At 35.7% G+C, this 23,508-nt stretch overlaps 4 protein-coding genes across 4 annotated transcripts; 2 read left to right on the top strand and 2 right to left on the bottom strand.

The window, feature by feature from the left end:
- Window positions 1-909: 909 nt before the first annotated feature.
- On the bottom strand, window positions 910-2,872 carry LOC124446997 (frataxin homolog, mitochondrial-like). The gene is made up of 6 exons (XM_046997896.1): window positions 2,527-2,872; window positions 2,195-2,316; window positions 1,993-2,113; window positions 1,558-1,585; window positions 1,189-1,258; window positions 910-1,112 (listed from the first exon to the last, which is right to left on the bottom strand). Exons 1-6 carry the CDS (start codon window positions 2,653-2,655, stop codon window positions 968-970), a joined length of 615 nt encoding a protein of 204 aa, XP_046853852.1. The 5' UTR covers window positions 2,656-2,872; the 3' UTR covers window positions 910-967.
- Window positions 2,060-19,992, top strand: LOC124433301 (laminin subunit alpha-like). The gene is given in 47 exon segments (XM_046983061.1): window positions 2,060-2,151; window positions 2,642-2,700; window positions 5,920-6,294; window positions 6,809-7,039; window positions 7,256-7,333; window positions 7,410-7,487; window positions 7,566-7,794; window positions 7,919-8,070; window positions 8,195-8,285; window positions 8,540-8,643; window positions 8,800-8,905; window positions 9,100-9,314; window positions 9,402-9,479; window positions 9,546-9,650; window positions 9,711-9,803; window positions 9,868-9,957; window positions 10,055-10,185; window positions 10,332-10,446; window positions 10,577-10,696; window positions 10,764-10,888; window positions 10,972-11,055; window positions 11,207-11,403; window positions 11,483-11,589; window positions 11,676-11,853; window positions 11,926-12,069; window positions 12,258-12,409; window positions 12,484-12,588; window positions 12,953-13,064; window positions 13,167-13,510; window positions 13,751-13,867; window positions 13,949-14,109; window positions 14,252-15,544; window positions 15,702-15,786; window positions 15,828-16,126; window positions 16,244-16,379; window positions 16,486-16,608; window positions 16,675-16,823; window positions 16,925-17,113; window positions 17,232-17,468; window positions 17,678-17,870; window positions 17,937-17,999; window positions 18,002-18,097; window positions 18,437-18,519; window positions 18,616-18,722; window positions 18,883-19,016; window positions 19,205-19,442; window positions 19,628-19,992. Coding segments are annotated over 45 exon segments (7,764 nt in total). The 5' UTR covers window positions 2,060-2,151; window positions 2,642-2,700; window positions 5,920-5,976; the 3' UTR covers window positions 19,807-19,992.
- LOC124446984 (uncharacterized protein RP688-like) lies at window positions 3,499-4,725 on the top strand. The gene is given in 2 exon segments (XM_046997886.1): window positions 3,499-3,796; window positions 3,799-4,725. Coding segments are annotated over 2 exon segments (726 nt in total). The 5' UTR covers window positions 3,499-3,543; the 3' UTR covers window positions 4,272-4,725.
- Window positions 19,885-23,234, bottom strand: LOC124446977 (vacuolar protein sorting-associated protein 45-like). Its single transcript, XM_046997876.1, is given in 17 exon segments — window positions 19,885-20,144; window positions 20,219-20,350; window positions 20,489-20,610; window positions 20,682-20,792; window positions 20,865-21,023; window positions 21,094-21,261; window positions 21,339-21,449; window positions 21,552-21,593; window positions 21,688-21,780; window positions 21,852-21,962; window positions 22,035-22,095; window positions 22,097-22,170; window positions 22,269-22,343; window positions 22,441-22,520; window positions 22,592-22,652; window positions 22,837-22,971; window positions 23,075-23,234. Coding segments are annotated over 17 exon segments (1,719 nt in total). The 5' UTR covers window positions 23,168-23,234; the 3' UTR covers window positions 19,885-20,053.
- Between the last annotated feature and the right edge of the window lie 274 nt (window positions 23,235-23,508).

Below are 23,508 nucleotides of genomic sequence, written 5' to 3'. Positions count from 1 at the left end.
GTTAATAGAAGTTTGCTTTGAGTTCAGTTTGTTTTGATTATAGCACTATATGACGCCATTTGCGGTCGTCACCGTTCGATTATCTTGATTGTAGGCTTAGCAAATTGTTGAGAAAATTCATTCACGTCAAGTGCCTTACTAGTGAATAATATATCTATGTTTCAAAGTATGATTTAGGTTTATAACTTTGCCATATTTCGAAAATTCCTATATTACGTGGCATGTTAGTGTGACTTACTTTATGCACGAAGAAGCCTGTGGTTTACTTGGGCGATCATGTTTCATTTGCACTCAGAAAAATAGACAAAAGTCACTGCTAATTTTGGAATATGATATTTAACTTGTAGACAAAACACTGCGAGACAAGTCATTCTTTATTAAATATTAATTGGTTGACACTTGAACACCTGTTTATTAACATATGACTTTTGCACCCTGGTCAACACGACGCAGCTGGTACTCACGTGAAGACTATCTTTAGTTTAGTCTTAGGTATCCTTACAATAATGTCCACCCGTTTTCGTCTTTCGTTACCGATAGTTGTATAGATATGGCCAAACGTCTACCAAAAAAGCATGACGCAATGTCAATGCTTGAAGTTGAAGCCCTGATCCATGATCGAATAGTCATCTTCTACTTACTTGCAAAGCTAATTTTTCTATTTCAAAATCAGTTTTGTTCACGCATGTGTCTATACACAAGTATTTTGGGTGAAGATTCTGGCCCTGTAAGACGTTATGTAATGGGATGAGTGGAAATAATTAGATGTAGTCCTATATCCCCATATCAAACTTTGACAAAGTTCAAAGACTGATGAATGATAAAAAGAAAAAATCTTGACGCCATAAAAGCAGACTAAATTGATATGAAGGCATATATACAGATGCTGCAGTTCATATCGTCATACTGTTAAATACGTTGTATGTGTAATCGTTTGATAACTTCAATTTCACAACAAGATGTTATCTTAACTGCCATACTGCAGTTGGGTAAAATACACAGATTGTCCTATTATTTTGCTTAGTTCTTTGGATAGAAGTTCGTGTAACGTGACTCCAGTATGACGATAGATCCAGGTATTTGATGTTGAAAAGTCGTATCTTTTAGGACCACTACAAAACAATTGTCATTTTTATTAAAGGAGAGAAACAGCTACTCTGCAAAACTTAGTCACTACGATTAGCCTACCTTGTCGGTGATGAAAGCCAAATCTGTCTGTTTGGTGTTTGTTTGTTGATAACATATGTTCCATGAGTACCTCAAAGATAAACAACAAGTTTTTATGACTTCAAATTGTACAACTTCCAGAGATTAGTAAAGTTTTCGTGGTTAAGAACGTTTTTAGTTAAGCATTAACTTTTTAACGTCATTTTCATGCGCTTTAAACATGGTATAAATAAGACATTTATAACTGGAAAGTAAGCATGCAGTTGTATTTTATCTTGTACGTGTTATAGAATTTTAACATGGTTTAGATTTAGTCAGGATCATTTCAGTAAGTCGTCAATGATTCACAGTTGCAACGATCACATGAATTTGTAAAACTAGGTACCATACCTCCCAGTCGAATTGTCAGCACACCATCCTGAAAAAATAATGCTAAAATGACCTCATAAACAACTATAGGAATCGTTCATTTGAATAATGAAAGATGTACACTATGTTTTCACAGGCTTATGCAAAGAGAGCTGATCAGTGACTCGGGAGTTCTCATAAAAGTCTCCGACGTATGCATAAGCCAATGTATACACAAAAAAATCTTATAAAATAACAATAATGCAAAACAGATAAATTCTAAACAAACGCTTAAACTTTTCCTCTTATATGTATTCATGATTGATTTGCAAATTCTCTTTGCTTGATTTAATTGATTAAGCTCAGATCGGTTTGCTCAAGCTTATGCAAACATGCAAAATGCAAATTTCAGCTATAGGCCAATCAGCGTACGCGTTTCATTTTTTTTAATTTATCAAAATTATGTAAACGACAAACCGCATATTCTATGTCGTAATCTTGATCAAAATGCCCATCTTCTCCCAATTCTTCAAAATACTCCATCAACGCGTGAAGTGTTTCATCAGAAATAGCGTGAAACGCGATCTCATCAAGTTTCCTAGCGAAGATTACATCATTATTAAACAATGCTTCAAGGTGAATTACTCACATTATGTTTGAAATGTCATTGGCAATTTGCCTTAGCTTTGTTGTACAATAATATCGTCCACTGTTAAATAGTAAGTCCCCGTCTATCCACTGCATATTTGATCTCAATTTGCACGTCCCAGCCATGAAAATTTGAAATGTTCGATGCCAAAGCTAAAATTTGCAAATTATTATTATATTTAATCAGGATACCCATGCCTCTGAAGAGTTTTTCAACAAGGCGATGAATAAGATACCATAAATCCTATATGTAGTGAAATAAGTGAATTATCAAAAAAATAATTATCGTGAATTATCATCAAATAATTTCATACTAAATTGAATTATTCGTCAACAGTTTTCACTTAAAAATCACGTAGTTACCTTTGACCTGCTCCTTTCAAAAAATCCTCGGAAAAATACCGATTTACACCACATTTCACTAATGGATCGATTTAAAGCTCTTCGACTGCTTACTGACGCCATTTTGAATTTACAGGTACGAGTGTCCATGACGTCATGCACCGTGAGCAAACATCATCTGTGACATTTATCGAGGTATGTATCAAGTTTTCACTGACAAATGTATATTAAATATCAAACAGAGGTATCCCGCAAAAAAGCTTTATTAATAGTTCAGCTATTTGTAAATGATTACTATTACGAGAAATTTATGAGTATGGGCACTAAGTCCAAAACTAAATCGGATTTACTTCATATCTCGCTTGAATTCGTTCTTGAGTACAGCTTATTCCTTAAACTGCCACTCTTGTCTGCACATCGGGCATAACTGTTGCATCTGCTGCGATTCTAACCATTTCAAGATGCAGTGCATATGAAAAACATGAGAACATTGCCCCCATACTGTGAAGAGATATAAAAAGATATATAAAATAAAAAGAATGATAGCACAGCGCTATAACCAACAACTACAAACAATAACGACCTTATCTAACAACATTTGTTGGTTATAGCGCAGTGCTATCATTCTTTTTGTCTAATAACATTCCAACTATTTAACCTTGTAATATATAAAATACCTAAAAGTCAACATCCATGACATTAGTTGCCATGGGTGTATTTATAGTACGTCACTTTGTCCTGATTGGACAAGTGTTTGCGTGGCATTGAAACAAAAGAAAACTTTGGGGGGCTGACCTAAAGAAAATTATGTTTACTTGGGAGAAATAAAACCAACGGTAACGAAGTAAAAATTATAAGACAAAATACGACTAAGTTTATATATTTTCGTTTTCGTCCATTCGGCAAGAGTTGAAATTTGCTATTTCTTGATTTTCATTACGTGTATTGCAGTATATATTAAGTATATTAGGTATATTATAAATTGCAAAGAATGTGGTTACCCAGGCAAATAATTACGTCAATGAAAGACGTTTTGCTATGTATTCGCGAATTTGGGTTTTCCTATTAATATGGAAGATAAATTGTCGAACATTTACTCACAAAATGTATCTTACCAAGAACTATGGATTATTGCTCCTGTTTACATTATTAATCACATTCATGGCACTTCAATTAAATCATCCGATGTGGTTTAGACACTTTCGTAGCGACGCTACTTTGAGTAGACATTGTGTGCCTGCTGTGGTTCAACACGACATGTTAAAGTTGGCCTACGATGTTCATTTGATACTGAAAACTTGAATGTTACGCATTTTCTTCTATACGGATCGTTATGGGGTGCGTTGCGCATTAATAAACCACTACCTTGGGATAACGACGTTGATTTAGGAATGATTGCAGATGGGAGATTCGTACAACTGGCAGAGAACGAATTTCTCAAGATGTTTCAAGAGAAAGGTATTAAAGTTACGAACAATATGCGACAGAAGTCAAGTTTTAAATTCGATCGAGATAATGGGGCTGTAGATTTAATGATATACTATGATTATGGCGAGTGGATGAAAAGACAAGGATGGGAATCATGGCTGCTCACCATACATTACAATCTACATCATACCTTTCCAAAAAAATTGATAGAAGATAAGCCATTGCCGCAAACAAAGTTTGGATGGTTTATGATGCCAATACCAAGGCATGGTATCGAAATTATGAAGCATATGTATCGGTATGACTGGTGGATTACACCCAAACAAGAATCCTGCTAACTGGTTTCTAAGACATCGTCATCATCCACGGTCGTTGATCTTTCAAGCGTCAAACGTGTGCGTTCCGCGCATAAATTCTTAAACTTATTTATCCCTTGAACAGTTTTGATCTCAAATCAAAAACTGAGATGGTAGCAGTATCACTGAGTATAGTTCTACCTTTACTTTGTAAATAGGTGACATTAACGTAACGCAAACATCCCTTATCGAAGGTAACGACGAGAGATTTTTTGCTCACGTTATTACAATTCTGACGCAACAATTAAATTGAAAGTTTTAGTTTGTCATTTGTAGTGTTGGCATTGGCAGTGCATCTGTTTATTGTCAAATATGTAACACAAAATGTAAATATGTCAACAGCAAAAGTAACTGACTAATATAAGTATGCTATATGCTTTGATATTGGGCAAAAAATAACGTTAAATACATGGTTCTACCATTCAGGTAAGATGTACATATGAAGTAAGTTAATTTGTAGCAGGGCTTTGTTAAGTTGGATTAAAACCTTAACACTGTTTGGCAACAACCTGCCAAGTGGCAACTGACAACGCCCTTCTTATGCCTTAAAAATGCCCCCAGTCAGTCACAATGAGATCATAAGGTGTTGAGAATGAATAACATTGCATATAAGAACAAAAAAAAATGGACCGTACACTTTGATCAATGATGTTATGACATAAGATAAAATTACCTAGTGGACAATCATCTCCTGGCATTCTACAATCAGGACAACATCCATCAAATGGCATCCGACATATACCACAATTCTCATCATTTGCCATCCAATGCCAGCTTGCTACTCCTGTCCATCTGAGAGAAAATCATGCATTCTCACAACATATAAAATAGACTTTACTTGCTCAAGTTGCATATTTTCATAATTAACTTATAACCACAATTAGTTCACCGATAATGTAATGTGTAGAGTCTGTCAAATGACAAGCAACTTGCCTAAGAACACAACCTACACATAATTCCATTTACTGGTGACTCAAATTCATGTTTTACTAAATTATCAAGGTTCCAACAGATGATTACTTTTCTTATACATCTCTTGGGGGGTGGGAGTTATAGTAAAAAGAATGTGGTCTTATAATAAACATAGTATGGAATGTAATTACTTACTCTAAAAGAGAAGATTCCAATAGCACATAAAAAATAGAAAAACGTTAGAGCTTATTTGCTATGATGCGATCAGCTATACTGTAATACTTATAAATCATAATACACACAACATGATAGACAGAAACACAAAAAATCTTAAGGGATGAAATATTTTGTATGAGAAGGAATACATTGGGACGTGTTTGCATGCAAAAAATATTTTCAATAAGTCAGGATTATTGTAAATAAAACTTACTTTTATCTTTACCTTCATCTTGAATTTTGAAATAGATTTTCATATAGCGCAATACTTCATGTACATTAAATATAGTGCGTCTTAATTATGATTTGAATTAATTATGACTGTAATCGTAACAGATCAAACGAGATTTAAACCTTTAAGAAAATTCGTAAAAACATATATTTGCAATTCGTAGTGTTTTGTAATGTCATTCAAAACACAAAGTATAAATGCAAGATCCCCTAGTTTCTCCTCTTCAGACTGACCCTTAAATTTATGCTAGTTTTGAAATTTGAATAACAGGTTCGGCATCAAATTGCATGCAGCGTTACTAACGACAATGGTAACGACTAAACAATAATGGCAATAAGATGGTGGTTGTTCTTCTTCGCCAATTCTCAACTCGTTCAACATACTTTGTCAGTAAATGCAGCGTTTCAGAAACAAGTTGACGCCGTGCCTTCGTGTGGCGTGGGGGAAAGCGAACTTTTCTACCACATATCTCAAGCGACGCTGTTACCATTTAGACGGAATATCTCGACATGTAATCAGAATGTTACCGACTTTGCATACCCACCCGAAGCGATCGTAGATGAAAACTACGCAACATTATGGCAAGCTGAAGGTGGCAAAGATAAGGCAGTCATTACAATCGATCTTACCGGCATCATTCAAAAGGTATATATGGCTTGATTTATTTTCATGATTGATGGTTGCTGATTATTTGCGTCGTTAGCAACCAAGAGCTTGTAGTCGTTTAAACATGATATAATTTCGTTGCAATTTTGAAAGTGTAAACGTGGTCAAGAAAAGAATGCACTTGTCGATATCATTATAACAACACTTAGCTAGTGTTAATAAACCAATTTAGTTACGAGAGATCGACCGATACATGGCAAGAAGACTACTTGAGAAAAACTGTGTGTTAATGCAGTCGAACGTCTACTTAGTATGGTCAACTTAGGAAGTGGCATCTTTTGTGCACGGACATTGTCCGCTTACAGGATGTTAGACGACCGTACAAGACTATCCCTTTGCAACAAACTTAGATGAAATATTTCCGACCCTATTTGTACACAATGTTTTTAACTTGAATATGAAGAATGCAGCATTTTATATTGTTTAAATTTGTTTTACCTTCAACACATGCATCATTTTATGTATTCAATGTTTTTTTCGTTTTTCCTTTCAGTTTTACTTCGTCAAATCCATCACGATATCTTTTGGTGATTACTTCCGTCCAGGACAGATTGCGTTCTACAAAAAAACAGGCAATAATTCGTTCACACCGTGGCACTTTTTAGTCACTGAACAAGAACAATGTGACGAAGTGTATGGCAAGCCTTACAAAACGATACCAGCCACAAATGATGATGTGTTATGTACAATATACCAGACTGGTGCATTTGAAACCAATGAAAACGTAAGTTATTAAAGATGAAGTTGATTTGTGTTGAAGAAAGCTTCAGCGAATAACCCTTCAGATATTTTGAAGCAGTTTTATTGTAAAAAAACTGTGTTGTAGTGTTGTATAATTAAGACTCAGAAGATAAAAAGTCTTATATCAATACATATAGTTCAAGAATTTAGTTTAATGTTCTTAACTTTATTTCACTTTTGTATTTGTGTATGGATGTAGGTTACTATTGGTTTAGAAGGAGGTCGTGGAACGATCATTCTAAATGGCGATGATACACGTCTCAACACTGTCCTTTTGGTGAGTCTTTCACCGTATGATATAATATAATGATTGATATAATTTTGATTGTAATGATTTGCTTCGACTGTCAAAGGACTGGATGAACGCCACTCAAGTAGAATTGCGATTTTCTGAGTTAAGATTTTATCCTGATCGTTTGGCCGACCGATGGGTTCGTTTCATAATGTGTATATTTCTGAGTTTATTCTACTCAAGTGTACCTTTAGTTATATGTTCATTTTCTGCTTAGCGTCATTACAGTGTTCGCGAGATCACCGTGGAAGGATATTGTCATTGTAACGGTCATGCAGATGGCATTCATTGTCCTTACAATCATGCCCTCCTCGACAGGCAATGTATATGTCAAGAAGGGACCTGTGGGGATCAATGTGGGTTTTGTTGTCCCGCTTACAACCAGTATCCGTATAAAACCGGCAGGCTGGGTCCGTTTACGGCTGACAAAAGTGCAGCATGCGAAAGTAGGTTTATAAATTATTGAAAACAATACGTAGGGGGTTCTGTTGCATGTACAACATCAATAACTAGGTATTTCTATTTACAAGTGTCAACATTCATTTGCCATTTCTATTGTCTTTTACCTAGAGTGCAACTGTTACAATCACTCTGATGTTTGTGTATATAACGAGACAATCGCGAAGAATAATTGTACGTATGAAAAAAATGCTACTAATGATGAATGCAGCATGAACATCAATGGTTTATATCGTGGCGGAGGTGTTTGTGTTGGTTGTAAGGTATCTACTTTTTAATTTCTTGATCTAATATTTACATTGTGGCTAAAGACAATACGTGTGAAGGAGCTACCAAGATGTGGTGTTGATCTTGTCTTCTTTTTTCTTCTTTTTTTTTGTTTATCAGGATAACACCGAAGGAACCAATTGTCAACGATGCATAACAAAATTTTACCGTAAAAAAGGAAAAAATCACGCGGAGAAAGATGCTTGTCGACGTAAGTGGCAGATGCAACGTAAAATATAAAATAACTTAGTTAAAATCGTTTAAAAAGTATACATTCAAAATGTTTTTCGAATTTTAAACACCCCTTTTCCCTTTGTACACTAATGTGCATTATCAGACAATTCTTCCCCTTTGTACACAAATTTACTACGAGTCCGCTCAAAAGTAAGCATTGATCATACACACTCCCTTCCTTCTTTGCAATTCACTAATTGGACGATCCTTCAAGTTATAATGCTTATTTAGCTTGTAACTGCTTTGTAAATGGCACGAGCAACTCAACAAAAAATGGCGTTGAATATTTGGACTGTGTTCGAGACGAAGAAGAATCCATTGACATTGGTGATTTGGTTAGTGGTGCTTTACTAACTTTGAGTGTTTTTAATATCATCCCATTAGTCCGTATTCTGTACATCAGAAAACAGTTTTTTCTGCCTCGCCCCCCCCCCCGCTCCTCTGGCACTAAAATCTTTTAGCATGTATCTATAGATTTTTACTCTTGTTAGGCTCCTGGTCAATGTCTATGCAAGAACAAGACAACTGGATTACAATGTGATCGCTGTATTGATGGATATTATAACTTAACTGGTGACAATCCTCAGGGATGTTTAGGTATGTATGCCCGTCTGAAGAGGAAAGTGAATTATATTCGTGTGCTTTCACTTTTGAATACCATGATCGTATGATTAGTATTAATTAATCACATTCTTCGAATTATTTCTTGGCTGATGAGAGACTGTTAAAGACACTTATATTTTAAGGATTGTTCGTTGGCTCCATATTCTAGCTGTATTTATTTATAATAGCATGTCTATGTACAACTGACGGAACAGTGAATGGCTCCATCAATTGCAATAATGATGGCGTGTGTACATGTAAACCGCTGGTGCTCGGTAAGAAATGCAGCCTTTGTCGAAAGGGCACTTTTTATTTGGCATCTGACAACCAGAATGGCTGTACTGAATGCATGTGTAGTAACATCACTAAGAATTGCACCAGTAGCACGATGTACCGTATTAAGGTAAGTTACACATGCAACGAAATGTTAGGTTGTAGACTGGACCTTGTAGATACCGTTTACATGTAATACATTTGGATTACTTATTAGATTAAGTATGGTTTGGTTGGTTGGAATGCGTCTTCAGGTTTTGATGGATATGTTTACCGCAATATTATGAATATTAAGGTGTGTAAGTTTGAGAATCAAATAGATTTTTGTGACGATATAGGATTTATAAACTGTTTTATGTAGGATGTGATAGATGGTCGTATAGTTGACATGATGTCTGTCAATATCAGCGGTGGACAATCTTTATTCTGGAGAACACAAAATAATTATTTTAAAGGAAAGAGTCTGGTATGATGAATCGATATAACGCCACAATGGAAGGCTTGCTAATTCTGTATAGTGTTTTAGGTCACATCTTACGGTGGCTATATAAGTTTTGCGAGAAAAGTTTCTTCACGTGACAACAGCTCTCTATCTCCTGATATTTTTATATCGATTGAGGTAGATGTTCGTTGTATTTTTAATTTTTGGATCTTGTGGCTGTAGATTGCGTTTTTTGTTCTAGGAACCACGAAACATTTGCATTAAGGCTAATCTACCCCCAGTCAACTCTTCAGCACAAAGTCCTGAACTGGTATCCATAAAAATGGTTGAGGTTAGAATTTTTTGCCCCAAAATTATAAAGCTTTTTTATTTCTATACTTTTCGTTTTTGGAACAATTCCTTATGATAATTTTTTCGATGATTAATAGTCCGTTTGGAGACATTGCAGTACGAATAACGTCGTCGATCGGCAGACATTCATGCTTGTTCTCTCAAGACCTGGAAGAATGTGGATTGCAGGCTCTTATTTTCCATTTGGAGTTGGAGTATATCAGACAAGGTTTCTATCAATTGAAATATCTTGTCGTCACTTTTTTTCTAATATATGAAGATAGGATGATGTTGTCGATTGTAATTATTTAATACATGCATAATCCTGTTGTTTCCTTATTCGTTTTGTCATAATTTCTTTTTATTATTGTTCAGTTTCGGTGAGCTTTATATCAGTGGGATTTCTAACGTCTCAGATGAAGAAAGTATTATTGCACGTGATGTCGAGAAGTGTTTTTGTAGTGAGGCTTATAAGGGAATATCTTGCGAGGTGAGTTGGCAGTGTAAGCTCGCGTGTGTGAGTTATCCATATATATATCTCAACAGCGTGATGTAGTTTTACATTAGTTAGTTAACAAATAAAAATATTGATATTTGATTATATTAAACTGTTCTTACAGCGATGTGCTCGAGGATATCGTCGAGTTAATGTTAAAGATCATCCTTTCTTTGGGGAATGTATTCCTTGCACCTGCCATGGTCATACATTAGACTGTGATCCAGACACAGGAAGATGTCTGGTAAGCTTTGAATGACTACAGTCGTTTTCAATATTTTTGTTGTCAATAATACAATCCTCCCTCACAGGATTGTCAACACAACACAACTGGCTTTAACTGTGCAGAATGCCGAGCTGGTTTTTATGGAAACGCGAGAAATGGAACTGCAAACGATTGCAACAAATGTCCTTGTGAATCACCAAAAACAACAACGTGAGTTTTTTGCGATGTATTACTTCGTTACATCGGTAATACAACAAGTAAGCCTCTACAACTTAAACATCCATAATTTATAGAGATCTTTGCGTTATGCTGCCGAATGGATCCGCTCAATGTCTGAACTGTTCACAAGGTTATGAAAAAAATCTGGAATGCAACAGGTATTTTGTAATTCGTTGCTAAGATTTAATTTTCTCGTTTATCGACATTTCTAATTAATGACAAGATCACCAATGTGACGGGTGGATCCAGTTAATGCTTATTAAATTCAACCTGGCAGCATTAAGAAAAATGACCGTAATTTTTCTATAGATGCGAACTTGGTTATTTTGGGCGGCCCTTTTTGGATGGTGGTAAATGCAGGTTATGTCAATGTAATAACAACTCTGATGTTTGTAATCTCGAGACTGGTAATTGTATGGCATATTGTAATAACAACTCTACTGGTTGGCATTGCGAGTACTGTGAAAACGGTACTTATGGTGATGCCACCAAGCAACAATGTCGTGGTACGTTTATGGTAACTTTTCTACTTTCGTGGTACATTGTTTTTCGAGTAATATTAAACATAAGTTATAATCATTGCAGGATGCACATGTGACAGTACCGGTAGCTACAACATTCCTTGTAACATTACCACTGGTTTTTGTCACTGCAAGCCAAATGTTCGTGGATTCAATTGCTCAGAGTGTGAAGTAAGAGAATCTTTTAACCCTTGGAATGGTTCTACAGCTAAGTGGCAAGAGTTAAAATTTAAGAATGATTTTTTCATTTTTCGTAGGATAATTCCTATGGATTCAATTCCAGTGGTTGTACACAGTGTCATTGTAATAAATTTGGATCCAAGAACTTACAATGCAATGACAACGGTGTTTGCGATTGTAAGAACCACACTCATGGTGCAAAATGTGATATGTGCATGGATTATTTTTACGGCTTACCTAATGCAACTTGTCAAGGTTAGGACATTAATGCTTTATTTTTAGGTCATGTCAATATGATTAATGCAGTTCTTGTAATATTTTTTGTAGACTGTGCGTGCAACGTAACTGGATCTAACAACACAATATGTAATCACGTATCAGGAATTTGTTTGTGTAAATCTGGGATTGAAGGACGGCAATGTGATCGTTGTAAAAAACAACATAAAGATTTTTCTGACTCTGGCTGTGAACGTACGTATGCGTGATTTCGTATGCGTGTTATGCAGAAATATGCAAATTTTATGTGATGTTGTGAATGAATGAACGTACGGATGAACGAACAAATAAATGAATGAACTTAATTTCAACATGCTTAAAACGTCAGTTATTTGTTAGTTCAACATATACTGTGTATGTACGTTAACGTTTCTTTGCTGTAGCATGTCCGGCTTGCACAATGAAACTGCAAGGTATTATGGATGATGCAACTACGTCTTTGATGATTTCAAAACACGAAGCAGATCAGGCTAACGAGTCTATCGATTATTTCACTGAACTGGAAAATCTTGAAGCAAAAATACCTGGCATACACGTGAGAAAACATGAGATATAAGCTTGTGGTATTTTAGTGCACGTTCATTTAATCAACTCTTCATTAATGTTTAGAAGCTTCAAGTAAAGCACACAGCTATGATAGAAAATCTGGAGCAATATCGTAATACCCTGACTAACACGACCCTTTTGACTACTATCACGTATCTGGAACTAAGGGTACGATGAAAAGATTTGTTTAGAGATACTGCGATGATTCGACTTTAAAAGCCATGAATATCAATTAAGTTACCTTCTTTTCAGACTTCATGCGTCTGTTAATTGACAAATTATAACATTTAGTGAAATACAAATGTATTTTCTTATCGAATTTCGACTTAAGGTTGGCTTAATGAACTGTGTTATTTTCTCCTTTACCTTAATTTATGCATCAATTCAATTATAATATTTTTTACATAAAGGAACTGTGTGATCTTATTTTTAAACTTCGTGCATCTTCTTGATGACAGTTGGAGTATTTTTTCCTCATACAATTTATTTTCTTATCATATTTTGCTGAGCTCAAGAAATTTACATTATATAGGAGCAAACGTTGAAATCAGAAGTCAAATCTCTTGATAATCATTTGAAATCGGAGTTGTTGAGAATTGGAAATATCTCGAACCAAACAAAACAGAGTTTCGAGTTTTCTGATGGTAGGGTACTTTATGCATTTAAATAAATAAAAAAGTTATGAAAAAATATTTTTGCTGAGTTGGATTAAGTATACACATGCAATATCCATTTTTTCTTTGTAGATGTTAAGAGAAGATCACTGAGTATCGTTGATAAGTTATATTATTTAACTAATGAAAGCAATGTAATCAACGAATCATCATCAAATGCTTCGAGATACATACTTCATAGCATCCATGACGCAAAACAACAAACATTACGTGCAAAAAATTTGACGAAAAAAGTGAAAATGATCTCTAACATGACTGCGAATTTCGGAATGTTACTGATGAATCAAACCAAAGTCATTAAAGGAAGATTTGAGGTTTTTGCTCAACTGTACGATGAATTAAATCGCACTCATGAGGAATTGAAAAAGAAACAAGAACAACTGGAGAGGACGAATAATGATTTAAAATCACTTGAGGTAATGAAGTGTCAACGGATGCATTCCCATATGTATAGTTGTTTCTTCTTGTTGAATCCATTGTTGAATCACAAGGGAGAGTACATTAAAACAATATAGTTTGTTGTGTAGTGTTGCTGATTTTCATGGCAAATTATTGTTGATAAATAACATTGAGTTCACTAAACGTAATTATGCTATAATACCATATTATTCCACTACACGTTCTCCATTAAAATTTTTTTTTTATTTTCTTTTTAGATTTTGACAATGAAAACGAATGCGACCATTGAGAATATTGCTTTATATATAAGAAAAACAACGCTGTTTATTGAGCAGAGTAACACCTCTATTGTAGAGGGTACACAAAATTATCTGGTATATTTGGAAAACATCGCTCCAAGTATCTTACTTCCTTTTCCTGATATCTAAAACGTAACTTTTTTTGATCTCTTATAGAATATAACAGACACAGGATTACCTAAGCTCAATAGGGATTTGAAAACTTTGAAGATGGCTATAGAACATGTTAATATATCATACTGGATTACTAAAGGCCTGCTGTATAACGCTAGTCTTCATGCTGAGAACTTAACAGCCCTGGCAGATTTGTTGAAACGGTAATTCAATGGATAATTTTTCATGAAGATGATAATATTGGTAGATGCATGAGCAAGGGATGTTTTGTTTGATTGTAAAATCAGTGATTTTTATGATTTGCAATCAAGAGTCAATCTGAAGATATTTTTCTGTATCGTTTAGGAATTTCGAGAGAGCTAAACGTCATGGAGAGAATGCACTGTCAGCAATAAATGATTATGAAAAAACAACAGAGACAGTCAACGATGCCATCAAAACTTCCATCGATGCCAGTAGAGCTGTGAATGAATCCATTCAACGTATCCAGAATTTGACAAACACTGACAAAAGCTTTCTCGTACGAGCTTCAGAATGTAGAAACGCAAGCATTGCCTTGCTTAACGAGACTAAAAGTAGAAACATAAATGTAACAGAATTGAGTGATATCCTTTCAAAAACACGTCATCTTTTCAGCTCTGCCAACCATACCTGCTACAATGTGGCTAAATACACGAGTATATTTGAAGCCAAACGAACAATGATAATCTATTTTGCTGCAAGTGAAGGTCCTGTGATCAATAACTCTCTTCAAAATGCCATCTTAAACGTTGAGAGGACAAGAAAAATATCTGACAACATTGAACTGCAGTCCATTGATTTGAAGAAGAGATTGGCTGTTGCCAATAAGACTTTACGCGTCATCGACAATTACATTTTCAATTCGACACGATTGATGAACGATATTTCTTTGACAAACAATCAAACGCAACTAATGTTAGCAAATATATCAAGAAGTGTTAACTTGACTAAGAACATAAAGCGTGAAAACGACCTAGCCGAAATTGCACTGCGCAACAAGACTGCCATCTTGGAAGAGAAGCTGAAGGAGGCAAAAGAGAAGGTGGCCCGATTCCGTCTTGCAATGAGATTACGTGGCAATACCTCGGTGAAATATCGCCCTACTACTAGAATGTTAACCAATCCATTATTGAACATTATCTCACTTGACTTCAAGACGAACGAATCCAGTGGTCTTCTTCTGTACATGTCATCTAATTCCAACAACACTGATCAGAGTCTTTCATTGAAACTAGTTATTAATCGTGTTCGTTTTACATACAATCTTGCTTCCGCGCCAGTTGTGATAACAAATTGGGAAGTTCCAATCTTACATGATACTTGGTTTCGTGTATATGCCACACGGTATGGAGAGGAAGCACGATTGACCGTCACAAATTTACACAACAACTTCTCCAGAACATATGAAGGACCTTCGAAGAAATTCCTGAATGCTTCATTGCCTTTTGATATGAATAGTGTGGTGCTCCTTGGTGGAGTTCCTCCGACAATTGAGCAATTCAACTCAACGAAGCGATTTTTTGATGGTGACTTGGATAATCTTGTGTTAAACGAAGATCCAGTCTCGCTATGGAAACCGGCAGCTGTAGAGGGTGTGCGAAGATTTGCTCCTACAAGGTACGATAAAATAATCCCATTTAAAACATTTATATTTTTGGTATGAAGAAAACAAATATATGAGTAAGAACATTTAGTATTTCATAAATACCGTCAAATGTTGACAGAACTTTCAGCGTGTAAAAACGTGCACTGATAAAATTATGGCTCTTTGTAGAGTGCAACCTGTTGTAGTCGGATTTTGTGGTACATTTCATGGAAATGGATTTGTCAAGCAAATTGCTGGAGATTTTGAAACAAGAGTGAATTCCAGTTTTCTTTTCAATTTCGAACGTTTTTCAAGAACGCCTTGCTTTTGTATGTTGAAGGCAGCAGCAATAATTTCATCTACAGTCTTTCTTTGAATAATGGCGCTGTTTTATTTCGCTACAACAACACTGTGCTTCGTAGCGATCGATCCGAGTACGATGATGGTAAATGGCATAATGTCAAAGTGTCGAGAACATTGAAAAATGCCTCTCTTCTTGTAACATCACTGAACAATGATGGGATAAATGATGACTATGTTACCCATAGTGGAGTAATGCCCACATATTTGCCCAATGCTCATTATGTCTATTTTGGTGGGAACAAAGAATCGAGGTGAGAAAAATTGCCTTGAACTAGAAAAAATTAGTAAATCATACATGGATTATAAATAACCTATTTCATTTTTTTGGTAACTCTAAACATCAATTTTACGTGTGCATATTTTCTTAGGAACCATTTTGCTGGCGGTCTAAAGCACATCTCGCTTAGTTCATCTGTTTACAATACATTGAAAAGCAGAAGTTTAGATGATAAAAATTTCACAGCGGAATCTATTGGAGTCAATTTAAATAGCTGTCTGCAACAGGTGACCTGGTCATTTCTAATAGTAAATAGTTGACTATACCGGAGTGCATGGTGATTAAAAGAATTTTATGTAAATGATCAAATAATTTTTGTTCCTTTTTGTGAAGGTTGAAAGTGGTCTCCATTACTTCAATGGTTACTCAGCAGTAAACATATCAACAATGCAGTCCCTTGCAATTATATTTAAAACAAACCAACCCAGTGGTCTTTTAGCTTATTCCTATAACCAGGTAACTGCAAATCTGAATACAAATATTTCAGGTGTCAACTTTTAAAATTGCTTTATCCTTTCCTAGAATATATATTTATATGTTGCTTTGTTCCATGGTAATATATTTATGGTCACTGGAAACGCAAGTAGCAAGTTTGTGCCTCTTCAAACAAGTACTGAGACATTAAACGATGGGGCTTTTCACACAGTCTCTATCGAAGTCAAGACTTCCAGGTATGCATGCCGTTTTTTCTTGCAGTCCCCGCCTTGTGTAAAGTAATGTGTCGAATGTTTAAATGATAAGATACATTTTAACATACTGGGTTTTCCTTCAGAATTGAATTGCATGTAGATGGAAGGAACTGGGGATCACGTGATGTGTATGAAATTGGTGCTTTGGCTCGAATCTATATTGCAGGTGTTCCGTCCAAACCTTCAATACTTGATAAGATGCCTATACTATCGTCGTTCGAAGGAGACATTAAAAGGGTACTGATCAATGGTTTAGAAATTCTTAATGGAAGGTAAGTGTTATATTAATACCAAAATCTTCAGTAAAGCCAATAAACCTTTTCTTATTACTTTAACTCATGAATGCGTGTAAATTAAGCAATGTTACAAGTTGGTATTTGCTTCTTTTAGTTCCTCCCGTGTATTCACCTCAGCTGAAAGTGTCGGTGTTTCTGCTGCTGGTGTGTCGGTGGCCACAATCGTCGTTCCCACTGACTTACCCACAAATACACCCGCTCCACCGACGTGCGGAGCGAGGTACCCTGAAAAAGTTTTCTCTGAGAAACACAATGAGATACATCTTTCCGGCATAGATAGTGCAATCGCACTTAATTTGAATAGAAGTCTTATCAGCGAAATGGCTGTAAGGTGAGATTTCCATGGTTTAACTCTACCAACACTGTGATTGTAATTCCAATTGATATGCATTGTAGTATTATTCACGATTTTGCGATAAGGAATCATCCAATCTCTGATACGGTCATTCACATTTCCTAATTCAATGCTCGTAATTAAGTATGATTGCTTTCTATAATCATTTATGATACATCTTACCGATTTCAATATTCGTCTTTCAGCTCTGTGATATCCATAGAGTTTCGAGCACTTGCTCCAAATGGCGTGTTATTCGTGGTGGCAGACAATCGTACTACACAGTTTGTATCCTTAGAGTTAGTAGACGGAAATCTTGTTTATCGGTTCAACACTGGAAGTGGACTAGTGCGAATGAGAACGACTGGAACGTACTCTTTTGGAGGTATTTGGTACAAGGTGAGTATGAGTATAATGTTGGAACTAGAAGCAGGAAGATAAGTGTTAAATGAGAAATTTCCTCAGGTTGATCTTCTTCGTATAATGCATTTTGGAGCGATGGTGGTGAGACAAACCAAAGAGTATCATAAAACGCAACTGATGGTCCGAATGACGAGAAGCTGACTGTTAATCATGTATTCATTGGTGGTGTCAATCCTCACATTATAAACACATCCGTACTAGAGGTTAGTACTGTATGTCTCTACTACTTTACTCACCGAAGCAAGAATAAAGTTCGATAGTTTCAAGTGGTTTCGATTATTACAACACGCTTGAATGTTATGAGATTTTGCCATGGAAACGTCAGAGCCTTTGGCAATATACAACGATTGGGGCGGGGCGGGGTGAAAATCCAAGTCACAAGTTCTTAAGTGAATCGAGAACAAATTGGGGCATGTCACATTTCCCCAACAAGTATGGTGAGGGTTAGGGAAAAGTTTGCTGCAGCCTGACACACCTCCCACGGGCACAGGTCTGCACAAACTGTGCAAGGCCTCATCAACAGAAATGGTTTTCTTATATAGAATCCGGATGCTCCTAGTTTTTTTGGATGTATTCGAGACGTGGAAATTGAAACAAAATTCTCCAGCCAAAAGTTCAATCTGAGGTTAGTCATTTTACAGCTATTATGGAGCAATGAACCTCCATTGAAAGTCGAGGTTAGAAACTGACTACATCGATAAAATCGTTTTCTCTCATACAGTGGGGATATTATACGGTCTTTGTCGAGAAATCCAGGCCATCCGGGTCAATGCTATGATTATGTACAACCTCAAGTCAGTTTTGATGGTGATGGATTTGCTACTCTCAGTGAGTTTATAGCAGTTAATGATTGAAATTTTTACAGTAAATATGCACCGTTACAGTTTGAGTTTAGTGTACACGTTTAAGCAGATTGAAGTGGATTAAATCAGAGAAATATCCGTTGACATGTCGTTGAAAATCGTCAATCACTATTATTGTTTTACAGGTGGTAAATATGACCTGTCTCCTGGAAGTGAGTTGAGCATAACATTTCGGACGACAAAGAGAAACGGTTTGTTGTTCTATGCGACAAATGAGAATTCAACTCAGTCTTTGACGATAAAACAAGTGAATGGACAGGTAAGCGTTCTTACCTGCATACATAACGCATTTTACGATGTATACATTCATATGACGTCATGCGGTCATGTTGGTTGGTAGTTTAATTCAATGCTCCGATGTTGAACTGCACATGAATCCACACCAAGGTTCTAGCAGTACGGCAGATAGTGCGTTGTTGTCAACTGTTGTTTCCTCTATCATTGCAGATGCACGTGTTATACGTCGACAACGTTGTCACAAGCATAGTGAAATGGATCGACCCATCTCTCAAGGATCTCAGTAATGTTAACAGTTCATACGCTCTCTGTAATAACGTATATCATACGGTCAATGTTAGACGACGAAATAGAGTGTTAGAGCTGCGCCTGGATAGGGATTCTGTAGTATCAACTAATATAACAGAAAATGTTTTTATTGCTACAGTTCATATCGGTGGTGTACCAGGTAAGATTCTCTTTCATATAGTTATGATAATTTTTACTTTCTTCTTTCGATATTTTGCGGAAGGATTTGAAAAATGAAAAATGAATTTTCGATTAACTATCTACGACCTAAAATTTGCAAAATCTTATCATAATTTAGGATGCATGTGAGGTCTTGAATACAAATTACTTTGTATTTTTCTTAAGATGGAGACGTAGATACTCAACATTTTGCTGGTTGCATTCAAAGTATACGTATTAATACGCATGTGGTGGACATGAAACACGGTGTTTTTAATAGCACACGTATGGAGTATGGTTGTCGAGCTCCAATAAAACCACAAGAGACTTACGCTGGACTGACATTGTTCAGAGTGCAACTATAATCATAAATAACAATACGCAACAAAGTGTGTGTATTTTGGAGTGTAAGTACGCAACTGTCGAAAACACATTCACAAGCCTTGTACATATTTTGTCATGATCACATCAATTTACATCAAACATTACGAAGATAATTATTACGTGTGAGTCAATTAATAATCATTCTATGTACGCCTTGATACTATTTACAATTGACTTTTTTGTTATTTGAAATAAGGAATTACCATTACTACATACTATGCAACATAGTCAAAACATTGTTGGGACATGACGCTGTGAGCTTCTTGTACGTTTTTCTTCGCCATTTAGACCAGTTGCTTGTGCCACTTCTTCGAGAAAACTGCAACGCAAATGTCAATATTATCGACATTAGTTAGATTCGACAATATACTAAAAACTGAATCACCACCTAACCTTTTACAATTATGTATTGTTGTGCCAGCAATGATGACTCTTACACCAGGAACTGTTGTATTCAAGTTATGAACTGCAAGAGTCTCTTCATATGTGATACCGCCAATCATGAAGACGATAATATCTTGAGGTCTGTATACAACGTGTTAAAAATATGGACAGGTGTATCACAATGTTAGACGTTGTTGCAGGGTGTACATCAGGTGTTTGTCAGGGTGTCTATCGGGGTGTACCTCAGGGAGTAGCTACATCAACGTTAGACGTTTTTACCTTTCTCTCAACTGTGAAGGCCCGTGGTATGGAAACTGTGATTCTTTCAATTTTCCTTTAATTAGACTGTCAATAATTTCTTGTATTAAAGGTACGTGTTGTGTATAAATGTTTTCTACGCCCTATTCAACAATGAAAATAAGTTAAATTTTCTGTAATTTACGGGACCCCGTTTTCCCAAACTATATTGTACCTTCAAACCTTTGAACAAGCGACGGCTGAGGGACATTGGTGTGTTGTTTTGTCCAAATAAGTCACTGGAACGAACATTCTTGCCACTGTATTGTATTATAGCTGAGACCATCTATGACAAGATGAAAAGCTCTATTTTTCAACAACAGAGAAGAAGTGAGTAACGCATGCTTAGAAGATTTACCCTTCTATGGTAGTCAGAGACGCCACGTCGAGCAAGCAAACTCAAAAGACCTGAAACATCATTATTGGAGTTTTTCTCGTAACGCAAAGCGTAGAGGAGTACAGTTCTCATGAGATCCAAATCTCTAACTTTTGGGTTGTTTATCAAACGACGTATTCTCTGTTATTGAAAAAAAGAATTATTGTTGATTGAGCATGTTTTACGTCATCTGAATGTGAGAACAGCGTACTTGTAATGCAGAATTATGATCCGATTGAGCTGCTATGTCTTGTTCTAACTCTGACACGTCAAGAAGACAGTGTTCGTTGACGAGACGCGAGAGCTCGCTTATTACAGTAACATGTTTTGTAACCGTGCCGGACATCTTACGAAACTGTGGATAATTCTCAACAAATGCCTGGAATGTGTCAATATCAGATAAGGTATTCTGCAATGTTGCACAACGCATTTATTCAAAATGAGGTATTTACGTACTTTCATGTCAGCTATGGAATCCAATTTTTGACTACTCTTGACAGTTTTTTGGAATTGTTCCATAAGCTCTTTACTATTTTGGGCAATCTCTCCAAAGTTCAGGTATTTATTCTAAAAAATGCTTTTGTAATTATGAGCAAGTTGGCAATGAATTATCTTCTTTTTACCAATAACACAGTTCTGAATTTTTACAATAAAGAGCAGATTTTATACCTTTTGATAGAAATCATCCTGTTCAGAGGATAGAACAACAGCCTATAAAATGGAAGGTTGCCATGTCAAATAAAAAAATGACATCATTACATTTCACTGTATAAATTTTATAGGCCAAAATTCAAGAAAGCCTTGCCTGAAGATCCTTGCTGATGCCTGGAACTTTGGATAAATCTATTCTGTTGTTGTTTATTCCAAGGAGCTCATGCACCATAGCCTGATATGTCCACTATATCGGAGAATAATGCATAACTAGGAGCAAGTGGGGATGAAATCATAAATTTAATAAAAAATACTCACTTGATTCAGTAATGGTGTGACTGGGTCATCTCGCCTATCAAGAATCAATAGCAATGGAGGAATATCTTGATGTCGGAAATCAAACATCGTGGCATTCTTGTCGATTTCAAGCTTCACATGGAAAAGAAAAACTGTATATGTGCAGAAGCTCAAAATAGTTAAGCATCATAAAGCTGCCATTACCCTGATGTTTCCTGCAAGCCTTCTAGCAAGTTCCGAAAAGCCATGATATCGAATGAGTGGACACTTGAAGAGACAAAAGGATGGCACAAAGTCCCTCAGTAGTTCGATCAAATGCTTTCACATCCCATGAAGAACCCTATAGAAGGTAATTTATGTGAAAATGGTTGTCAACAGGTTGTTACTCTGTGTTTACTCGGCCATGCCTGTGAACAATAAAATTTGACTTGCAGTTACCCCAGCTCTTGAACATGATGGAAGATTCAACGAGACTACATGAGGACTAACAGCAAAGTAATCAGCATAAAACTCCTGGGAAAATTTAAATTATTTTAGTACAATAATTTTGTTGTCTATTAACTGTTAACAAGTGATAAATGTTTAATATTAACTGAAAATTGGTCAAAACCTGTAATTCCTTTACTGCTTCATGGTCATCTGCTTCTGCCATTGCTTTGATGTCAGTCTCTTTCACTGTGTTGGAAAAATCTGGGCCAGAAAAATCTCATCTTATAAGTATCATGATTCATGTTAACTTAGTTTAAAAGAAAACTACTTACAAATATAATAATTTCCATATTTTGGCAACTTTAATTCTCTAATAAGATGCGCAATATTTTCCTAAAACATTAAAAATTTTGTACAGTTGAATGGAGTGCATAAAGAAACTGGTTATGAGTCAGTAGAAAAGAAAATACTGGTTGATAGCTCACTTCCACAAATATCACATTCAGAGTAAAGAAATTACATAATCCACAAGCAAGAAAGCCAATAGTGCCCGGAAGTATATATGGGTCACACTTACTTTAGTTGGACGAAGAAAAGTAATTGCTTTGAGATGTTTCATAGTTTCACGACCAGAAGCATCAATTCTCTCGAAAAGATATACTTCTTTTTGAAGTATCTCACTTTGTGAATAAACCATACTCACAATGCCAGTCTGAAAATCATTTTTCAAAGCTCAAATTATGTGGTCATTCCCGTTGAATCTCAATCAACAGAGTTATCAGACGTTGTATGCAAATCTAAACAAAATAGGATACCGTTTCTTTATCCATAAGTAAAACTTTCATTCCATCTTCACTATCTTCAACCATTTTCGTAACATATTGCTTCACTGCTGTGATCGTATTCATCTTTAACACACTAAAAATTTTGCACAGTTCAAAATTTTAATCAAATTTGGGAAACTTTGTTTTTATTTTTCTGTCATAATATCACTGATCTCTATTTTTGCCCTCTGGAGTAATAAATTAAATATTCCCTCTACTTTTGTATTGACAAATATGAAGAATAAAAAAAGAGTACTTCTCAATATAAAAGAAGAGCGAATGAGACTATTAAGATCTTATATCATGCAGCATCATACGTACTGCTTACTTCTCTAGTTCTGAACTATGCTATTAAATATTATTCTATCTTTGCACAGTTTGATTAATTTGCTGTTATTTGCATGTCCTGCGCAGCTGCGTCACTG

This window comes from Xenia sp. Carnegie-2017, unplaced genomic scaffold, assembly GCF_021976095.1.
Source record: "Xenia sp. Carnegie-2017 unplaced genomic scaffold, XeniaSp_v1 HiC_scaffold_13, whole genome shotgun sequence".
Taxonomy (NCBI): domain Eukaryota; kingdom Metazoa; phylum Cnidaria; class Anthozoa; order Malacalcyonacea; family Xeniidae; genus Xenia; species Xenia sp. Carnegie-2017.
Note: the sequence above shows the minus strand (reverse complement) of the source record. Positions and strands in the feature narration are given on the sequence as shown.

Coding starts and splice junctions, on each gene's coding strand:
- LOC124446997 (XM_046997896.1), bottom strand. CDS start 2,655: ATGGACACTCGTACCTGTAAATTCAAAATGGCGTCAGTAAGCAGTCGA. Junction 1,259..1,557: donor GCTGACAATTCGACTGGGAG/GTATGGTACCTA, acceptor TTTATCTTTGAG/GTACTCATGGAACATATGTT. Junction 1,113..1,188: donor TGGCTTTCATCACCGACAAG/GTAGGCTAATCG, acceptor ATTGTTTTGTAG/TGGTCCTAAAAGATACGACT.